Genomic DNA, 21,668 nt, shown 5'->3' on the forward strand with positions numbered 1-21,668 from the left:
TGGCTTTCTGCTTGTGATGCTTAATTTCACTCATGAACAACAGTAAATGTGATCATGGCTTAAACGTTGTAGGCTATAACACAACGTTTTTTTAATCTTTTGATGCCACAGACCCCCAAAAATGATCATTCTGGTGCTAAGGCCCCCCATCCTAAAAATGTTAATGTCAGCACCAAAATCTACTTTATACAGTGACAAATTAATAATATAAATATGCGTAATATATCATTTGGGGGAAAAAATCTGATATAACAATCCATTAAGACTTTGGTATAACTTTTCAGCAGAAAAAAAAAACGATGTTATGATATCTCAGTAGTGTTTACCTGTGCCTTTAAGAGAGTCTATAATAAGGAGTGGAAACATAATCCAGCTCTCGCTCTCTCTCTCTTTCTCTCTCGTTTTCCAGTCGCTGTCATTAGAGGCGAATAACGGAACCAGTTAGACCGAGTAAAGGGTAAATTGCTTGACAGTTTTAAGTTGAAACTTTTTGATACAGTAGTTTGGAAAGGGTTTAGTGCAATAGTAACTCTCCGTCTCCACCGTTAAAATTCTAAACACTGTCTCTTTAAGAGGGTTTACTCCTGTTGATCCGACAGCATTTCCCCCATACATTACTGTTGTTCTGTATCTCCTGCCATCTGCGCTTTACTTCATTCTTAACGGTTTATTCATTTATTTATTTATTCCCTTTGGAAACTTGAAGAAGCTCAAACATGGCAGAGGTAGGGAAAGGAGTCAACGCCGGGAAACTGGCCAGTAATGTACAGAAGAGGATAACCCGAGCGCAAGAGAAGGTATGCATGCTTACATGGACTCTTTGTAAATAAAACTATTTTTTGCCATTCTGTTTGTACAATCGACTACGACTTCTGAATAGGTGTTTTAAGATAGGCTAGTTAAAAGTTAAATGATATGAAACTGTGTTTAAAGTTGGAAGAGACTTTTAAAAACAACAGCTGAAACGCATTGAAACACTTCATTTAATACTCGCCCATGTGTTTTTCATCCTTGCATGCGTTGGAAATGATAGGCTAGTTTTATTTCTCATTTCCAGAGTTAGGTTTGAAACTCTTAATTCTGATGGGATCATTTGAGATTTAAGTGCATTAAACTCGCAGATGGTAATGACCACAGCTGTTTTTGCCATTTGGTATTTTTTTGCCATTGAATCAATCAGTAATAACAGACACACACACACGTTATATATAGCCTATCACAAAATAGTCATTAATAATAAATAAATAACTTATTGAACATTTTCACCATTACTGCCCAAGAAATAGATAAATCTCAATGAATCTTCATTGATCATTTGTCACTATAGCTGGGCATGCATCATGCGGGGTAAGTTGTCACATAGGGAAGCTGCTGTTTATTGACCACGTTGAAACACCTCTTTAAAAAGATTTCTCATCATACAGTGATTGTTTTAAAATGCGTTGTTACATCTCTGCCTTATTTAAATAAACACACAGACACACCCTTTTGACTGTGTTAGGCTATTTCCACGATATGTAAACAGTAAAATGATTATGAAACATAATCATGAAATGAAAACATTATTACCCCCTGCTCTATTACAACAAACATTTGGTTATCATCTACCTTCATATACTTGGCACTTGTCTAAATGTGTGTCAGTGTAATTATTTATGGGGTTCATTTGTTTAAGGCGTTTGGATTCATCCAAAACCACTGCTAGAGAAAACAAGCATTTTTGTAGTTGGACCTAATAATTACTGAGCCCTTACGACAACTTCCTCATGCCCCAACTTGTCTGGCTATCTCCTGTAACATTTTTGTATCACAGAAAAGTCCAGAATGTCCTCTTTGAGATACACCCAGGACTTAAAACAGTCACATGTATGAGCTCAGAGATATAAACAGCATATGTCTACTACAAAATGAAGCTCTGGCTCTCTATGGAGCAGTGATGTTGTGGCAGAGTTATCAGTCGTAGGGTATCAGGGGTGGATCAACACAAACCAACCCCCAGCTGAGTGCAGGCGGTCCTACACAGGAAGTGTCATTTCCACGCTAAACACTCCAAATGACTGTTGGCCTCCCAGAGTGCACAGCTGGACACCAGAGCCTTGCACTGTGCAAAAGTGGCACACTTTTGGTTTGAGTGGATGTAAGAGCAGAGTTATAGGAACTACTTGATAAATTTAGCCAGTCCCTAGATGTACTTTTCAGGGTCCGAGACATGCACTCTGGTAAACAAATTACTAATCTGCATTGACACTAGGATCAGGAGGGTCACTTGGCAGGGGCCACTTAAGAAATATTGGAAATCGGTTCATTTTAGCTTTAAAAAATCGTTGTTTTCATCATAAATGTTGTGTAATCCTTTCATAAGGTAGACAAACAAGAGGCTTAGACGACTTGGAGATTTCTAGGGAAGATAGTTTTGTCATTTCCTGTCCCTATAAACTAAGCAGACTCATTATTTTGTAATCATATAGATGTGTAAAAAGTTAAGAGGTTATTTAGGATCATTGTCTGCATCTGTGTTTGTGTTCCTCTTCCTGTAGGGTAATTTTTCGCCAGTCCCAAACACTGGACTCTGAGTGCTCATTTTCAGCTGCGTTGTGTATAGATTTTCTGTAATGTTGTTGAAAGCAGTCTTGTATACTGACCAAATCTGCATTTATCTGATCAAAAATACAGTAAAAACAGTAATATTGTGAAATATTATTACAATTTCAAATAACTGTTTTCTATTTCAATGCATGTTAAAATGTAATTTATTCATATTATGCGAAACTGAATTTTCAGCATCAGTACTCTAGTCTTCAGTGTCACATGATCCTTCCGAAATCATTAGTATATGCTGATTTAATGCTAAGGAATGTTGAAAACAATGTTTAATATTTTTTGTAAATTGTAATGTTTTTTTTTTATCAATTTCAAAAGAACACCATTTATTTAAAATAGAAATATTTTGTATCCTTACTAGCTGTGTTTCCATTACCCTTCAAATTGCGCAAATTGAAATAGCGAATTGAAAATACCGAAAATTTTGAAACATAATAATTGGAAACACGTCAGTTTCTCAAAAACTCCCATACATTATATTGCAAAAAAGTTTTTTTTTTTTTCATGCATGAGGTGATTTTTCAGGCAATTTGAAAAAGGAATATTTCATAAAACTGCAAAACTTTTTTTCGCATTTACAGGTCACCTGGAGTAGGTAAAAGTCACATGATCATTCTTTAAAGATGGCGTGGTATGTTTGGACAAAAAGACAGAGTTCTTTATTAAACTCATGAAAAGACAAAATAATTTCAGGAATGCTGGATTATAAAAAACAAAGAAATGCCACAATTTATCACGACTTCGAAGCACATAAGGCAGAAACACTCAGAAACACCTCATATGTGGCTGCTCCCAACTTATACCGAGCTTTCCTTACCATTAATCCTTGGATAACACGCCTACCTCTCCTTTGATTAAAAATAATGGATAGTGCAGTGGCTGTGATTTATATGTAAACCTATCAACATCTGTCACCATGATTTTTGGAATTACTTATCGCAAGGGGAAAAAAAATACATTTTAGTCGCATAACATTGGTTAATGGAAACGCCGTCATTCACAGTAGTTTTTCATCGACATTTAGAAAATATTGCAAGTTATGCACAGAAACTAGGCTACTGTCTCTTTTGAGCAATTTTGTTGCCAAATAAAAATATTTATTTAAAAGAAAAATCTTACTGACCCCAAACATTTAAACAGTCGTGTAAATCTGAGCTCCAAACTAGTCAAACAAGCACCGTAAAAGAAGCCAACACAGCTCTTGTTTTGGCGTGAATGATCCCTTTTAGTATGTTTTTGGATCGATTGCTCTTGTCTGTAGAATTTCCAATGGGATATTATTTGTGAGCACTAGTAGTTGTTTAGCCTGCCTGAAGTCCTCAGCTGTCTTGGCTAGCTCTTCAGAGTGTGAAAAGCTGGACTCACTCTAAAAGTATCTGTGTGTGTGTGTGTGTGTATACACTCTTTCTAAGTGATCCGCTGTCCATCAGCGTGATTACCTTGAGGTAAGGTCTCAGTCTCCTCTTCCCCTCTGAAACTCAGCCAGGTAGAGGAGAGTTAACCATGATCCTCTAGTCTAGTGGCAAACGGCCCACATCTTTGCAGTCTCCCCTATCTTTTCTCACTCTTCGCTTCTCCCTCATCCACCTGTCTGTCATTAGATGATGTTTGTCGCTATTTTGGAACATCAAGGCAAGTTGTTCTTGAGTCACCCATTCTTGCAGAAACATTCCCAAAATGTCCATTCGGTATGGAGACTCCCCATCTCAATATGTCATAATGACCCTGGAGGTCAGGAGATGGGTGCAAAGTTACAACAACCTCCTTTTCTCAGATTAGAATCCCAAAGGCAGTGTCCTCAGCCTTCCCCTGACCTCTGCTCAGATTGGACAGGCGACGTGCCAATCAAAAGCCCCACAGAGGTTTAAACATGAGCCACAGCCCTCTTCCGCACTCCACCCACACACCTGTCCGTCCTCATTGAGCTATTGAGCAGTGTGTGGATTGGGCTATGAATAGCAGACAGGCTGTAGCTGTGAGCTAATCCCCAGAAACCCCTTGTGCGACAAACCGTGGTGTGTGTGTGTGTGTGTGTGTGTGAATGCCAACGGCTGTGGTCTGGGGTATATTTGGGGGCTGTAACTGAACACCAGCACACATCGACCAGAAGTAAAGACCAGTGTCCTTTATAAAACACAGATAGAGTGACATTTGGCTTATACTTGGGAGAATGCAGTCATAAATTCACGCACAGGTTACTGGTAAATCTCTCTCATTGTAAGCTCCTTTGACCTGTTAGTTAAAGCTCCACAGACAGACTAATTAAGCCTATACACTTGACACTCCTATGAGACAGCAGAAGTCTGTGGGAGTGTGCTTACCTAGGACAGTTTTGTCCCAAATTGTAGCTCAATTAACTTTGGGGACATCCTTTTTTGATCCTAAATATCTAAATAGTCTTCTGTTAGGTTTTTTTTTGCCATTGTAGTAGTTTTACAGTAGCCTATAAAATCAATAGAGGTCTATGGTGTTATAAAGGAAAGAGAGAATGAATATGCGCCTCAGATCATGTGGGTGTATTAAAATAGGTGACTTCATCAATTAGTATCACTTGCTCAAATGTTCCTTTCACACACACTGTGGAATCTCTCAGCTGCTGGACAAATGGTCAGAGCTAGTCTGATCAGAATGGTATAAATGAAACTTGCTGATTCAAGCAGCTCAGTCTGAATCACATGAGTAAATGATGACAATGTTTTCATTAATGGGTTGTTTGAAGACAGTAGTTTAAAGGAAAAGTTTTCCCATAAATGAAATCTGTCCTCATTTACTCGTGTCATTCAAAACTCACATGGCTTTCCTTTGTCTGTGAAATACAAAAGGAGACGATGTGAAAAATGTTTCCGCTGCTCTAATACAATGAAAGCATATACAGTGAACAAATCATTTGTTTCTCATAATTTATCTTTGGCTCCATTATAATTATTTTCTAATTCGGTATACTATCAAAGAATGTGTATGTGGATGTTTTTGAGGAATTTGACTATTGAAAATAAAACATTTTAAAGTGTTAGTTCACCCAAAAATGAAATTTCTGTCATTAGTTACTCATCCTTATGTTGTTCCAAACCCGTAAGACCTTTGTTCATCTTCGGAACACAAATGATATCATAAATGAATCCTAGACCTTTCTGACCCCACACAGACAGAACAACACAACAGCCACTTTCAAGGTCCAGAAAGGTAGTAAAGACATCGTTAAAGGGATAGTTTACCCAACAATTAAAATTCTGTCATCATTTACTCACCCTCAACTTCTTCCAAACCTGTTTCTAACCAAGCAGGTAGAGCAACCATTGACTACCATAGTATTTTCCCCTACTATGGTAGTCAATGGTTGCTCTTTCTGCTTGGTTACAAACATTCTTCAAAATATCTTCTTTTGTTTTCAGAAGAACAAAGAAACTCATTCAGGCTTGGAACAACATGAGGGTGAGTAAATGATGACAGAATTTTCATTTTTGGGTGAACTATCCCTTTAAAATAGTCCATGTGACTACAGTGGTTGAACCTTAATGTTATGAAGGAACGAGAATACTTTTCATGCGCAAAGAAACAAACAAAAATAACGACTTTATTCAACAATGTCTTCTCTTCCCTCTTATGCTACTCACACAGTGCAGCACTTCCGGGTTGTATGGCAGAACGCCGGCTCACTATTGGCTGAGCACCACATGCATGTGTTGTGGTGCTTACGTGAAACACAAAGGAGGGTGACACGGAAGAGAGGAGATTGTTGAATAAAGTCGTTATTTTTGTTTGTTTTTTGCCCACAAAAAGTATTCTCGTCGCTTCATAACATTAAGGTTGAACCACTGGAGTCACATGGACTATTTTAACAATGTCTTTACTACCTTTCTGGGCCTTTAAAGTGGTGTTGTGTTACTGTCTATGTGGGGTCAGAAAGCTCTCAGATTTCATCAAAAATATCTTAATTTGTGTTTTGAAGATGAACAAAGCTCTTGTTGGTTGGGAACGACATGAGGGTGAGTAATTAATGTTAAAAAATAAAATTTTTGGGTGAACTAACCCTTTAACTTCAAGTCAGTAATATGATCCGATCTTCCCATCATTACTGCGTTGGGATGAAGTAATGCAAGACAAACAGCTTATTTTGTGTATAATCAGCTGCCAGTGCCTAGCATCCATTATAATCAAATGAGTATTAAGCAGTACTACTGTTTTCAACACTGATTAATATAAGAAATTATTAAAAAAAAAAGAAAATGCTTGTTGAGCACCAAATCAGCACATTAGAATGATTTTTGGAGGATCATGTGACGTTCCCATCCAAAGTTGTGGATTTAAAGGTAGGGTAGGTCATTTCGGAGTGGCTAGCATTAGGAAGTTATCTTTGAAAGCATGAGACCACCCTCCCTTCAGAGCATCTCCAAAGCCAAAAAACATGAATGCACACAGCAGAGTCTGCAAAGCGACATGAGAGATGCCTTTAAATTACCTCATGTCTCAAAGCGCATAACATTATAATAATAAAAATGAACATAAACAACTTACAGAGCTCTGACTTGTACCACCTGACTGCTGCAGATTCATTTCGGCATTGATAGTGTTAACATAGAAACTCCATAAATGCAAGTCTGAGGACGTGAACAGCTCCGGGTAAAACGTCACAAGTTGCCATCTCGTAATTACGGTTATTTGGACCGAATGCAATTATTGGACTAAAATGTTTTAGTCTTGAGACTTCCACAGAAGATGTATGTACATGTTTTAATATTTAGGCCACATCTATTATTCATTGCTATCATGATGTGAAAAGAGCTTCAACCAGCATCACAAAAAGTTTTATTAAAAAAGTTACCTAATTACTTTGCATAAAACATTTAAAGAATGAAGCACCGTTTCCATCCAATGAGCCGAAGAGAACAAAATTGTCACTTCCTGATAAACTGGAGCTAAATATCCCTAAGAAAAGTAGAAGAATCCACTGTATCATTTTCGTATATAATAAATTACTTGCACCTCGGAGCGCACAGACAAAATGCAATAAACACGGTCATGTTATCTTGCTTTCAGAGGCGGATGCCTGCTGTTTGGGAACGCAGTCATGTAAGACAGTTCTGGAAGGTAAATTATACCATACCACTTTGATGACAGACTCAGGCATTTCAGAATGGCTGAAACAGCAGGTTTGCAAAAAGATCTGCATAAAGATTAGTCCAGTTATGCCGTCCCTATGCGCAAAGTCACATTAATTTTTTGATGTGCATCAAGGAAATTATTCTATAAATGTGTTTCCATCATAGTTTATGCACGTTTTCTTATCAGATAATTTTTTTTTTACTTTTGCGATATCCCAGAATGCGCATAAAAATAGATGGATGGAAACATAGCTACTGAAGACTGGAGAAGATTCAGCTTTGCCATTAGCCTAGAAATCTAGATGCACCCTAGCGTCAGCAAATATAATTTGCAGCAATAATTTGCTAGCAACTCTCCGTTGGCTTGCGAGCTGGAAAAACCAAACTCTAGTCAGGCCAATCACATCGTGTTTAGTGTCGGTGGGCGGGCTTAGCATAATGACGGCAGAGTTGTGGCGGTTCCGCATGCTACTTGTAAACAAAGAAGCTGGCGAACAGCAGTCTTTCGAATTGGCTTTGGCCGCGACTCTGGAAGACTTGGAGTTAAGCTTTTCTTTGAGAAAAAAACTAAGAACGACACTGAAGTCATTCTTAAGAAAGGAAGATGTGTTCCGAGTTTTGCCGACCGGATACGGCAAAAGTTTAATCTATCAACTAGCTCCGCTTCACCTTCTTGGTTGCTCTGGTTGGTTGTAGCGCTATCCTATTGCGTGCAGAGGGAATTTAAAAGACAACTGTTAATCCCGCCCCTCGGATTGAGCCCTGCTAATGGGGGTCTGGCTTTTCAGGCTACTTTGCCAACACATTTACATAATTTTTCACAATGGTTTTGTTTTATTGCATTTTTTATCAAATAAATGCGGCCTTGGTGAATACGAGACTTTCAAAAACATTACAAAATCTTACTGATTCGTTTGACCGGGAGTGTATTTAGCCTTAAAAACTAATTAACACAGACCAAATAACTGATATACTAGCCAGCCTGATTAATTGGACAATCCTTTTTGAAATTGATAACTGTGCCTGCTTGGCTGATCAATGGATATCACTCTATTTTCAGAGAATTTAAAGTAAATCGTGAATAATTAGTAAGCACAAATAAATGTTCTTTCATCTTAGAAATTCTGTATTATTTTATCATATCTGTCGTCAGCCATAGAAAAATCCATGTTGTTCGACCACTAGCCTAGTCTGGGTGTACAGTCATATCCAGTGTTCCTGGAAGACCTCTGAGTCAGAGAGAATGCCTTCATCCCAGATCTCCTCTACTGCACAGGGAGCACAGGTCATCATGACACAGATCCAGGCCACTGTATTTTAAGATGTCGGGGGCTCGAGGGAGGGGTCCTGCTGCAATGCATTGAGGATCAGCTTTCAAACACTCCCTGCACAGTAATACACATTCATACATTCTTCAAGAAGAGCACAGCTGACATGGCCTTTATTAATATAGATTAGAGGTTACTGTGATTTCCCCCCAAGCTTTATTGAATTCCTTTGCTCTTCTGGAGATTTACAGTATTTTCCTATTTCAGTTGTAGCTGAAATTTATTTATTACAAGTTTCCAATTTCTTTTCTATAAAAGATGTTGCTCTAGGAACTTTTTAGTTATAGAGAAGGGAACATTCTGTTTTCCACTGGTCAGACAGATAGTCCCATCCCAAACTGTTTAGGGAAATATTAACAAACAAATTATAATTTTAGTGGTAAAAGACTTTCTTTCCCTTACTCTGTTTATTCTTAGTTTCTTCTTATCAGTTATACATTAGGGTGTTACGTTACTTCCCATTTTGTGTGGTGTGTTCAGGTGCATTGTTGGCGCAATGCTATTTTGAGGCAACTGAAAACGGCTATTTTGAGGCGCCATTGACCAACAAAAACCTGATCTAAAGTCAATAGCACAGTATTTTTTCTTATTTAAAGGGCGCGCTAGTAATATGCGCCTATAGGCGGGTGTGCAACACGCATACACTCTGCTTATTACACACACAGGGATGAGCAGCAGCACACAAACAAAGGATTCCTCTCTGGAGAAGCGTTCAGTCTTTCCGCTCGCAAATTTTGCCATGTAAATAGCGAATCCGCCATGGTGCAAGCACAACTGGCTTTTAAAGGGAATGGGAGAATAAACTCTGATTGTTTTTTTGCACGTTACTCCCAAACCACACCCTTGACCCATTAAGAGACTAGGTACAATGCTTTTGGACCATGCACCTGGTGTGCCGACTGCTTTTTTTCCGTCGTTAAACTAGCAAAACTAGCGGACACCTGCGCCATGTGCTTCAGACCATGTGCTCAGACCGTTAAAATATGGCCCATGGTGTTCGGTTGGGGGTGCCTCGATGTTCGTGTACACTGTAAAAAATTTAAGGCCTCTCTAATTCAAAATTTTCTAGTGACCGATCACATCTAAATTTTTCAATAGGCCAAATTTAATTTCTGTCAACTGAATTTTATCCATTGTGGCAACAGTCTGTTAACATGGGCTCAATTAGAAATAATATATTGAGCCAATGGAAAAACGTAATTTACCAACACTGTAAAAAATGTCAGGCCTCTCCAATTTAAAAATGTCTAGTGACCGATCACATCTAAATTTTTCAGTTGGCCAAATTGAATTTCTGTGAATTGATACAATTTTATTCACAGAAATTCAATTTGGCCAACTAAAAAATTTAGATGTGATCGCTCACTAGAAAATTTTGAATTGGAGAAATGTTTTACAGTGAAACTGTGAGATTGGTCCAATTAAATGTTTTAAATTGTAGTCACAATTGTTTATTTCTCACTGCCCAAAAGACAAACATGACTAAAAACATAGCCTAAATATATTAAGCAAAATACAGAACACCGACAACAGGGTTGACATTTTATCACATTACTTTATTAACAAGTAAATTCCAACACAGGATATTTGGTGAAAATACCTTATTTTCAATAAGGAAAAACTCTGAATACATTCAAGAAGTCTTCTGCATAACAGGATGTCTTAATGTGGTAAAGGAAACGCGGCACTGCATAGGCTAAAAACCTGCAAATAAAAATAAAAACTGAGTTCATCACATCTGCATTACATCTGGCAAATGACAGAACAGAAGGTACTTATATAATGAGGATGAGACGAATGAATGGATGAATAAGAAAATCACGAGCTTGACGAGTTTGATATTAAAAGGCAATAACTCAAGCCCTGAAAGAGGCCGACTCCAAATGCAATCTAACAGGACCGGGTCGCATGCATGGCACACATATCACACAAATGACTTAATTTACTTATTACCTATTGTTTTAGACATATAAGACATGAGGAAAATAAAACTATTGGCCACCATTAGAATAAACGAGGTAAACGAGAACACACGCCTGAAACCAATGAATGCATGAACTCGTGATTCTACAAAATGTCTTTTAAACTTCATACCGGGTCATAAAGCAAAACTCTGGAGAATAATTTCAGTGCTAAATACTCACCAACGTCTTTGTGAGATGAATATCTCTCTATTCTCTTGGGAATGTCTGTTTCGGTCTTCAGCACCTGCTGGTTCGGCTCCGCTCGCGCTGCCGCTCCCGCGTAGGACTTGTTCAGCCAACATGGATTTTTAACTTCGACTTCATAGATTGACTGAGCACAATTAAATATGTTCGTTGAATATACAATTTTAATTTTGAGTGAAGACCTTAAGCTATGATTAGTACAATGCATCTTTTAGCATGGCGATAATTTTTTGGAAGTCATTTATTGGGCCAATATGTAATGATCAATTTGCACAATTCCCGAACCCCCCCCCCCCCCCCCCCCCCCCAATTTTTTTTTACAGTGTACTAACTGTGTTCATATTGTATTGCAAAGCACTTTTGCTGATATTGAGGTGGGATACGGGTAAAGTTAGGGACAGGTGTGGTGGTATGGGTAAGTTTAAGGGTAGGGTTAGGTGTAAGGGAAGTGTCAACAGTGTAATTACAAAATAACTACAGAAATTAATTACAGATGTAATTACATGCAGGTATTTTTTAAAATGTAAGTACAATGTAAAAACATGTATGTACACAATAAGTGCATTGTATCAAATGATTAATTAAAATGTTAGAACAGTAGTTAAGGCCACCTAATATAAAGTGGGTCCCTATTTTTATGTATTTATTTACTTTTTTTTTTTTTTTGACATTTGGAATAATAAAGTGGAACTATTATAATTAATTTTTTTTAAAGTATTGATTTTTTATTTGGATTCCACTAGAATAGGTTTTCATGCTTGAATGTAAAAAACCCTTATTTTTTTCCCACATATTTTACAGTATTGCAGCACCTCTATTCTCAGTCTGTCATTAACGCTCTGTTTATTTCCTGTCTCGATGAAGCCCCTCCTTCCGAAAAGCACAATGTGCTCTGATTGGTCGGCTGAACCAGTGTGTTGTGATTGGTCAGTAGCTTCAAGCGTGTGTGGGAAATGTCACAACCCGTAACATAACCACAAGTTTCAACACACTACTAAAACAAGGCCTCTGCCTATTTTTTAAGCGCATTTCTTGAGCAGGAATTATTTAAATGATGAATATTGTAATGTGTGATGAAAACTCCAGACTAAAATGTAGGCGTTTCAGAGAGAAACAGTGTGCACTGATATGGAGAATAACTCCCTTTGGAGTGTGCTTTGTAATTTTGCAGACCTTTTTCATGATCAAACCGCAACATTACACACTAAAGAAATAGGACCCCTTTGCCCTTACTGGAAAACAATGCCATTCATGGATTCCCTAAATTTCATCCTTTCATCTTGAATCCCTTTGGCATTATGAAGTACACGTCACAGGATGTGCTATTCTGTTGCCCATGTCAGGCTGACGGAGACCAATCTCTATGGGTCACAAATGGCATGGCATGTTTAATATGCTGCTAGGAGATGATATGGGGGAGCAGAAGGAAAAGGAAATGACCTCTGAATAAATAGAACCGGATACAAGCACTACCTCAAACATGGTGGGCAGGAAGTAGGGCAATATAAACTACAGGAAATGTTCATAATTACATCTGTTAGGAAATAGTTACGTCTTATATAATGGAAACATCCTATGGAATAAAAGAAGATTTTGCTTTGAACTTCTGGTGAGTGGGTGTGTGTATGCGTGCATGCGCACTTTGCGCAGGAAAGTTCAGTAAATGACACACTCATGGGCACACATTGTTGTAAGCCTTATTGATTAAGTTTCTTTTCTTATGAACCGTTACTGTATGTCAGCATTCTTGATGGGGAAGAAGAACATGGAACCGATACTGAAAGTACTATTTGTGTAGAATGTGTGGTGGCAGGGATCTGAGACCCTATTTCTTGCGGCCCTTATAAGACGCACATATGCATCTACACTCCAAAGACTGCATGTCAAACTAAACATGCATTAAAAAAAATAGTGAAGTAGATAAATGTTGTGCAAAATATCTGACAGCTATTGAAGTGGTTATTAATAAGCCACAACAGTCATGCCAATATATATTTTTTCATGGTTACAATATATTGTTTAACCTGCCACCTGTATAATAATAAATAATTACATGTAATAATGCTAATAATAATAATCAAAATACACAAGTTCATTAGCCTGACAGAAATTTGGAACAGATATCGTTCATTGCTTGTGCTTTGTCATGTTGCCTGTTTAGGACATATCTAGTACTTTCACTTACAAAGAAAGAAACTTCTTGCCATGTTTGCAGTTGTTTTATATAGAGAGATATTTTCACATTTTCCAAAATATCTTCTTTTGTGTTCCACATAAGAAAGAAAATCATACATATTTGGAACCATATGAGGGTGAATATATAATGAAGGAAATTTCACATTGACGGTATGTTGATTATGATTTTTTAGGTTTTTAGGATATGATATTTTCATATTCTCGCCTTGGGCCCCACAAACCCACAGGCTGGCCTGCACACATGTAATTCAGAAGTTGCGTAATGATTTGTGTTAGTATGTTAGCATGTGAATGATGTTGACTGTTTTGTGTTGTTCTCTGGTAGGTAATGCAAAAGTTGGGTAAAGCGGATGAAACGAAAGACACAGCCTTTGAGGAGGGAGTGGTCAACTTTAACAAGCAGCTGGTAAGATCCTTAACCCTTCACCCTCTCTGACCCCCCCTGCTTAATATACTGCTTCCATTGACATTTGACCTCTGACCCTTTTCGTAGTTCTTAAATATCTAGTGATGATTTCATCTCTCTCTGATCTCTAACCACAGGCTGATGGCACCAAACTGCAGAAAGACTTGAAAGCTTATATGGTGGCAGTTAAAAGTAAGACTCTCATTGTGTGTATTTGTATATGTTTTGATGAAAGTTAACAAGAATCATTTTAACGGAGTGTCTATTCACACCAAGTGCAAATAGCGTGCCTTGTTGGCAAGTACTATTTACACCCACTCCGCCCAACAATGCCTGGTTGTGCAACACAATATTAAACAATGACATGCATGTTTCAATGTCTTCAGTGGTGTAGTCAGTAGAGCGTAAGGATCATGGAACTAGGTCTTGACACGATCGACCCGGGTTCGAATCCGCCTTTTGCCGAGCTCGCTCTTCTCCCTTTACCCATCACATATCACATCGGAAAGGCATTTACTTTCAATAAAAATGAAGAAAATGTTGGAAATAAAGAGCCTAACAAAATGTTTAATAATAATAAAAGCATTTATTGGGTAGGGTTAGGGGTAGGTCTAGGGAGGACTTTTAGTTTCCCATTAAGATGGCGTCCATTTAATAATTGTAATAAATATAATCATTTACACGCTGTTATTATTGCATCCTGTTAATGTACAACAATACTGAGGTGCAAATAGTATGTATCTGCCAAAATAAAGTATAAATAGCATCTAATTACTATTTACACATATTGCAAAGAACTGATACTTTTACATGGTGTAAATAAAATATATCACTATTTTTACTTAGTGAAAATAGCATCTATCGCTAAGAAAATCTGATATTTTCAATTAGTGTAAATAGAATATTTACACATGGTTTAAATAGTATATATCGCTATTTGCACTTAGGGAAGTGCAAATAGCACTAATTTGCTATTTTGCCTTTTTAAGGGATAGTTCACCCCAAATGTTGTTCCAAACAGGTTTGACTTTCTTTCTTCTGTGGAACATAAAAGAAGATATTGCGAAGAATGCTGGTAACCAAAAAGTTTTGGTGACCATTGACTTCCATTGTTTGAACAAAAACATACTGAGCCAGATCAAAATATCAGCTTTTATGTTCCACATTAGAAAGAAAGTCATACAGTTTTGGAACGACATATGGCTTAATAAATGATGACAGAATTATGTTTTTTTAGGTGAACTATGCCTTATGGTGGCTATCAGAAATAGATCTGGGTTTATTGGTTGCTTGATTACACTAATGAAACATGATATAATTTAGGGAAGTTAACCTAATACAATCAAGTGCAAAAACTTAAAGAAACATCTGTTCATATTGTCATTTGGCAAAAGTAGAACTTAATGTGCACTCACTCAATCTTGCTTCTTTGTATTCGTGAGATTATCTTAAAACAAAACAGCTCATTGTTTCTGAACAAACTCAGCCCTGAATCTATAGCTATACCTGCCTCCATGTGTAACAGAGATAAGGGTGTCACAAATTCTTTCTGGGTTATAAACATGTGGAAAGTATTTTCAGGTCTGGCCATATTGGTTTCTTCTTAAAGGGATAGTTCATCTAAAAATGTAAATCTGTTATCATTTAGTCAACCTCATGTGGTTCTAAATATGTATATGATTTTTTTTTCTTTTGTGGAACGCAAAAGAAGATATTAAAAAAATGTCTGTGAATTGTTTTTGTCCTAACAAAGAAAGTGAATAGACCCCAACCATCTTTAAAATATTCTGTGTCAAAAAAAGAGATAAATGCACACAACATGGGGGTGAGTAAATTATGACAGAAGACATAAATTATGTCCTGTCCCTTTAAATCTTGATTTTAAGAATGGCTTCTTAAGACATGTTGTTGTCATACTTTTACTTTAAGCATCTGTGAATGGTAGTGCATTAAAATAAATGTCAAGTAAGCAGACAGGCTTCTTCCGTGTACAGCCGACTATAACTGCACTATCCTAATGCAGAACACTGTCCCCTCAGCTTCCTGCCATGTGACCACAAAAGCGCTCGCTTCTCTGAAAGACACAAAGGGAAAGAGACTGCATGCGTGTTGGGTGATTGAGCATTTGCCATCATCTGTATGAACGTGCCAATGTCTGTCTCTTAGCTGACCCCCTGTTTGTTTCCGCAGCCATGCACGAGTGTTCAAAGCGTCTGCATGACTGTCTGGCAGAAATGTACGACCCCGAGTGGTTTGGCAAAGAGGAAGTGGACTCCATCGCAGAGGTGTGTAAGCATGTCACTGGCAGAGCCAAACACTCTGTCTGGATTGTGTGACATTAGTGTTTTCGATGTGAAAAATCCCATAGTAGAGAAAAACCACAAAGGACATCTCTTTAATATGTCAGTTGCTTCTCTTTAAAGGGATAGTTCACCCAAAAAGGAAAACGATCCCATAATTTACTCACCCTCAAGCCATCCTAGGTGTATATGACTTAAAATATCCTTTTTTCTAACTTTATATAGAGTTCCACTCTTCCGCCGGAACTAGACTTGTGTACGGCCATTACCGCAAGCCAGTGATTATAGTTTATAAAGTTATAAATATGGATATTTTCTTTTTCTTACAAAAACGCTTCGCTTCAGAAGGCCTTTATTAACCCCCTGGATTACTTTTATGATGAATGGATGTGCTTTTTTTGGGCTTCAAAAAAAAACAAGGTACCATCCACTCCCATTATAAAGCCAGGATATGTTTTAATATAACTCTGATTGGGTTCGGCTGAAAGTAGAAATTCATATGCACCTAAGATGGCTTGAGAGTGAGTAAATTATGGGATAATTTTCATCTTTAAGTGATATATCCCTTTAAGGTTCCTGGTTCTCACATGTGTCTCCTGAAATCAAATGTGTCTCTTGTAGAATTTCAGAAGAATGTCACAAACTAGATACCAACCCAGAGAAAAATGTTATTGAAAAATTAGACTATAGATTAAATTTAATGATCAACCTTGGATGTTTCTCAAAAATGTCTCATACTTTGCTCAGATGTCCTAAGATACCAAAATCTGCCATCAATAGTCAGAGATTTGAATATACACTACCATTCAAAAGTTTGGGATCAGTACGAGTCAATTGATCAAACAGACAATAAATACATTTATAATGTTAAAAAAGATTTGGTGAGCACAAGAAATTTCTTACAAAAGTCTTACCAAACCCAAACTTTCAGTTCTACCAAGACCACATTCCTTGACCTATGCTATCCACGTACTTTTAACAATGATCTCATTTGTGTGTATTTTTATTTATCATATTAGTAAAAAGAAACATAACTGAAACATAGCTTACACAGTCATGGAGTCAGTTGGAGCCACAACTTAGGACTGTATGCAATTGGAAAATCTGTCTACACTGGTGTTTCAAACTCTGTTGACTCATTCTGCAATTTCTTTCTATTTTCTGTTTTTTTTTTCGTTTTCCACTTTCCCATCTCTCCATGAGTAAAGGAGATGATTGAGAAAGAAATGGATAATAATCTAGAGGTAAACATGACCGATGACATCTCTAGAGCCCAGACTGTAGGTCTAGCTGGTGCTGGTGATGCTAAAGTAGTGCTACTGTAGTGAACTTTATATTAGAATAGATCTGCTCTTACACATTTAGTCTTTTGTCACCTGTGGTTTGTCAGTGTGTGAGAGTGAAAGTTTGAGAGTATATGTTTTGGTGTGCGTGTCTGATCACATCTGTTTTACAGGACACTGACCTCCTGTGGCAAAATTTCCACGAAAAGCTTACGGAGAATGCCCTCATTTCCATGGATACATACTTGGCTCAATTTCCAGACATAAAGGTTCGTTTTTGCTTTTAAAGGCATAGTTCCCCCAAAAATGAATTCTGTCATCATTTACTATTTATGTTTGTGTTTTTTGGACCATGTGTGTCCTGAATAAAAGATTTGATGATGATGATTACTCACCCTCAAGTTGCTCCAAAGCTGTATGAATTTCTTTCTTCTGCTGAACACAAAGATATTTTGAAGAATATGGGTAACCAAACATTTGATGGGCCCCATTGACTTCCATAGTATGGGGGAAAAATACTATGGAAGTCAATGGGGCCCATCAACTGTTTGGTTACCCATATTCTTCAAAATTCACTATATTGCCAAAAGTATTGGGAAACCCCTCTAAATCATTGAATTCCGGTGTTACGATCACTTCCATGGCCACAGGTGTATAAAATCAAGAGGTGCTGAGGTGCACAGTGCGCAGAAGTCGGCAACTTTCAGCAGAGTCAATAGCTACAGACCTCCAAACTTCATGTGGCCTTCAGATCAGCTCAAGAATAGTGCGTAGAGAGCTTCATGGAATGGGTTTCCATGTCCGAGCAGCTGCATCCAAGTCTTACATTACCAAGTGCAATGCAAAGCGTCGGATGCAGGGGTGTAAAGCACGCCGCCACTGGACTCTAGAGCAGTGGCGACGTGTTCTCTTGAGTGACAGATCACGCTTCTCTGTCCGGCAATCCGATGGACGAGTCTGGGTTTGGTAGTTGCCAGGAGAACGGTACTTGCCTGACTGCATTGTGCCAAGTGTAAAGTTTGGTGGAGGGGGATTATGGTGTGGAGTTGTTTGTCAGGGGTTGGGCGTCGCCACTGGACTCTAGAGCAGTGGAGACGTGTTCTCTTCTCTGTCTGGCAATGCCTGACCTCAACCCTATAGAACACCTTTTGAATGAATTTGGCAAGGCAAGGCAAGGCAAGGCAAGTTTATTTGTATAGCACATTTCATACACAGTGGCAATTCAAAGTGCTGTACACAGAAATGAAATAAAAATATTCGTAAGTGATTTAAAACAGTTGTAATAGGAATGAAAATAAATAAAAAATAAAGATGAAAACCCCTATCTGTGGTGGAAGAAAATGGAGTCAGGTTTACTTTAAAAATATTTGTCAGGTAACTGTGCGTTTAGACAGTACTCTTACAGACAGATCTTCTTGGCCTAACTTGAGAGCGTTCTCTAGATGTTTTACCCATCAGAGCAGATCTAAACGGGTCTTCCTCGCACCGGAGGGAATACTCAACTTTGGGACTTCCCCATATTGGCTGTCTGCTTCTGTGGTTTTTAACCGGCTCACAGCACGGCCTCCTCGCCCACGTGATATCTCAAAATTTAAATCACGTTGCATTTACCACAGAATCAGTCATCCACCTTTGGTTTATCCACCCAACTCATTTATCGCTCCCCATCTCTCAACCTCTTCCACCCACACAGCCTTAACAAAATAAAAATATTATTAGAGCGGCGACTGCAAGCCAGGCCTTCTTGTCCAACATCAGTGCCTGACCTCACAAATGCACTTCTAGAAAAAAACTCCTAAACCTTGTGGAAAGCCTCTTCAGAAGAGTTGAAGCTGTTATAACAGCAAAGGGTGGGCCAAATTCATATTAAACCCTACGGATTAAGAATGGGATGTCATTAAAGTTCATGTGCATGTAAAGGCAGGCGTCCCAAAACCTTTGGCAATATAGTGTATCTTTGTGTTCAGCAGAAGAAATACATTCATACAGGTTTGGAACAACTTGAGGGTGAGTAAATGATGACAGAATTTTCATTCCCTTTCAACTATCAACTATCCCTTTAATAAGTGGTCATGTAAACCTCACTTTTACTATTGCTTATACTTAGCTTAAGGAATTTGAACCCCTAACCATATGTATTAAAATTTGGTGTGGAACTTGTTTGTGCTACATGAATTGTTGAGACTTGTTAAGAAGCACTATTGCTTTTCTAAGTGATCTGATTTATGATTTTTGCCTGGATAAAATCTCATAGATTTACACTAAAGTAGGGACCCGTCCATATATAGACACCAGAATATATTCCTGACTTGCAGGTGCACCACATAGAAACCACCCAGAAAACCCTTGCCAACACTTGGCAACATTCACAACACTTTGGCAACCTTATAGCAACACAATGGCAACCAATCACCACAAATTGTGAAAATTGTGCACTACCCTATTGAAAAAACAGAATATGCTGGTTAGGTATGTTTTGAAGCATGGCAGCTGGTCAAGTGCGGGTCCTAAGAAACTAGCTCCAGCTCTGGACCAACTAATGACCAGCATAAACCAGCTCAAACCAGCTGCTATGTTTCAAAACATATCTAACCAGCATATGCTGTTTTTTCAACAGCTCCTCTCATGTATAGTAGTTACTGCTGTTAAATGGTCTTTGTTGTGACTCTTTGGCTCCCTCTGCAGACTCGCATTGCTAAGCGTGACAGGAAGCTGGTAGACTTTGACAGTGCCAGACATCATTTTGCTTCTATACAGAAAGGCAAGAAAAAGGATGAGGCCAAAATTGCCAAGGTATCAGATGCTCGATCCAGCTTGTTAATGTATGCTAATACTGTACTGTCTGGCTTTTTGTCCACAAACCTTGTTAACTAACCAACTTAATGCTGTAACTGAGTAATTCATGTGTTGCAGTCAGTTTATATGCTTATGTGTGTGTTTGCACAAGCTTTTGTCTGCCTCTCTCTTTGCTGCATGTCTAGCCTCTGACTCTGGTGGAGAAAGCTGCTCCCGGCTGGGCTCAGGGAATAATCACAGCACATCAATTTGCTCAAACTAACCTCTCAAGAAACCAGGTGACTCATCTGTCACTCAGCCTGTAAACCCGCCTAACTCCACCCACCTGCTCACAGTCCACACCCACTCACAGCATGGCATCTTTATGTAGCATCTGTGTATTTACTGTATAGTTTTAGCTATGACTTAAAAATTCTATTTGTTTCAAAGAATAGTTCAAAAGATTGAGGTCGGTAAGATTTGTTTTATGTCTCTGATTCTCCCCAAGGCTGAATTTATTTGATCAAAAATACGTTAAAAAAGTAATATTGTGAACTATTATCAAAGTGCCCCTATTGTGCTATTTTAAAGGTTCCTGATTTTGTTTTGAAGTTCTCCTGCAATAGGTTTACATGCATCCAGATGTAACCCCTATCATACACCCAGCTCCATGCGACGCCAGTGTTTTTTTGCTTGTTTCAGCCCGATGCAGTTATCATTTTCACGTCCAGCACCATGTTTTTAAATAGCAAACGCACTCGCACCCATCTGTTTGCCAATGGGCGTGCTGGTCTGAAATAAAAGGATTCCTATTTGGAGAAGAATTCAGTCGTTCAGCTTACAAATTCCGCCATGTAAATAGCGAATCCGCCATGGTGCAGGGAATGTGCAGGGAATGTGAGATGAGACTGATTGGTTTATTGCGCGTTATGCCCAAAACCCATGACTCATTAAGAGACAAGGTACAAACCTTTTGGACCGTGCACCTGGCGTGACGACCGTTTTTTTCCGTCGTTAAACTAACAAAAGTGGATTCGGACATGCCCTAAGTGCACCTATGCCATGCACTTCAGACCATGCGCTCAGATCGTTAAAATAGGGCTCTCTGTCTCTCTAGACCCCTCAGAGAGCCTACTCTGCTCTGATTGGTCAGATGGCCCAGTCTGTTGTGATTGGTTTACAGCTCACAGCGCGTGTCGGAAACCAAACACCCATTACAATATCTGAATTTCAGCTCCAGAGTCTTCCTCAGTGCTTGATACACAGTGATACCAAAGATGGTGTCATTTTTTTCCTGTATCAATTTGAGTGAAAAATCATTTTCATCCTCAAAAAACAATTTCATTCTCATCTTTTTTAAGTACATGCAAAGTGGATTCGCAACGCTGAAAACAGCATGTCGAAACACAAACCAAACTCTTCCAGGCCTGAGCTACAACTACAGTGTTTGAGGGTCAAAGTAGACGTTCTTTGCTGGCAGGCGACAGCCAATGAAGACCATAGGCTGGC

The 21,668-nt window shown here is 38.4% G+C and overlaps 1 protein-coding gene across 10 annotated transcripts in view; it reads left to right on the forward strand.

Moving 5' to 3' along the window:
• The first annotated feature begins 336 nt into the window (after positions 1-336).
• The window catches only part of bin1b (bridging integrator 1b), a 36,685-nt gene continuing 15,353 nt past the window's right edge, over positions 337-21,668 (forward strand). For 2 of the 10 annotated variants that reach the window (XM_079841069.1, XM_079841071.1), the window contains exons 1-9: positions 349-457; positions 707-797; positions 13,721-13,801; positions 13,939-13,993; positions 15,992-16,086; positions 17,310-17,345; positions 17,558-17,653; positions 20,070-20,177; positions 20,366-20,458. In XM_079841069.1, coding sequence (XP_079697195.1) covers positions 717-797; positions 13,721-13,801; positions 13,939-13,993; positions 15,992-16,086; positions 17,310-17,345; positions 17,558-17,653; positions 20,070-20,177; positions 20,366-20,458 — 645 coding nt within the window. In that variant the 5' untranslated portion in view covers positions 349-457; positions 707-716. Of the gene's footprint in view, positions 798-13,720; positions 13,802-13,938; positions 13,994-15,991; positions 16,087-17,309; positions 17,346-17,557; positions 17,654-20,069; positions 20,178-20,365; positions 20,459-21,668 lie in introns of all 10 variants that reach the window. The other 8 variants (XM_079841073.1, XM_079841076.1, XM_079841074.1 and 5 more) reach the window with 6 other exon arrangements.

This window comes from Gobio gobio (genome assembly GCF_949357685.1).
Source record: "Gobio gobio genome assembly, chromosome: 17".
Lineage (NCBI taxonomy): Eukaryota > Metazoa > Chordata > Actinopteri > Cypriniformes > Gobionidae > Gobio > Gobio gobio.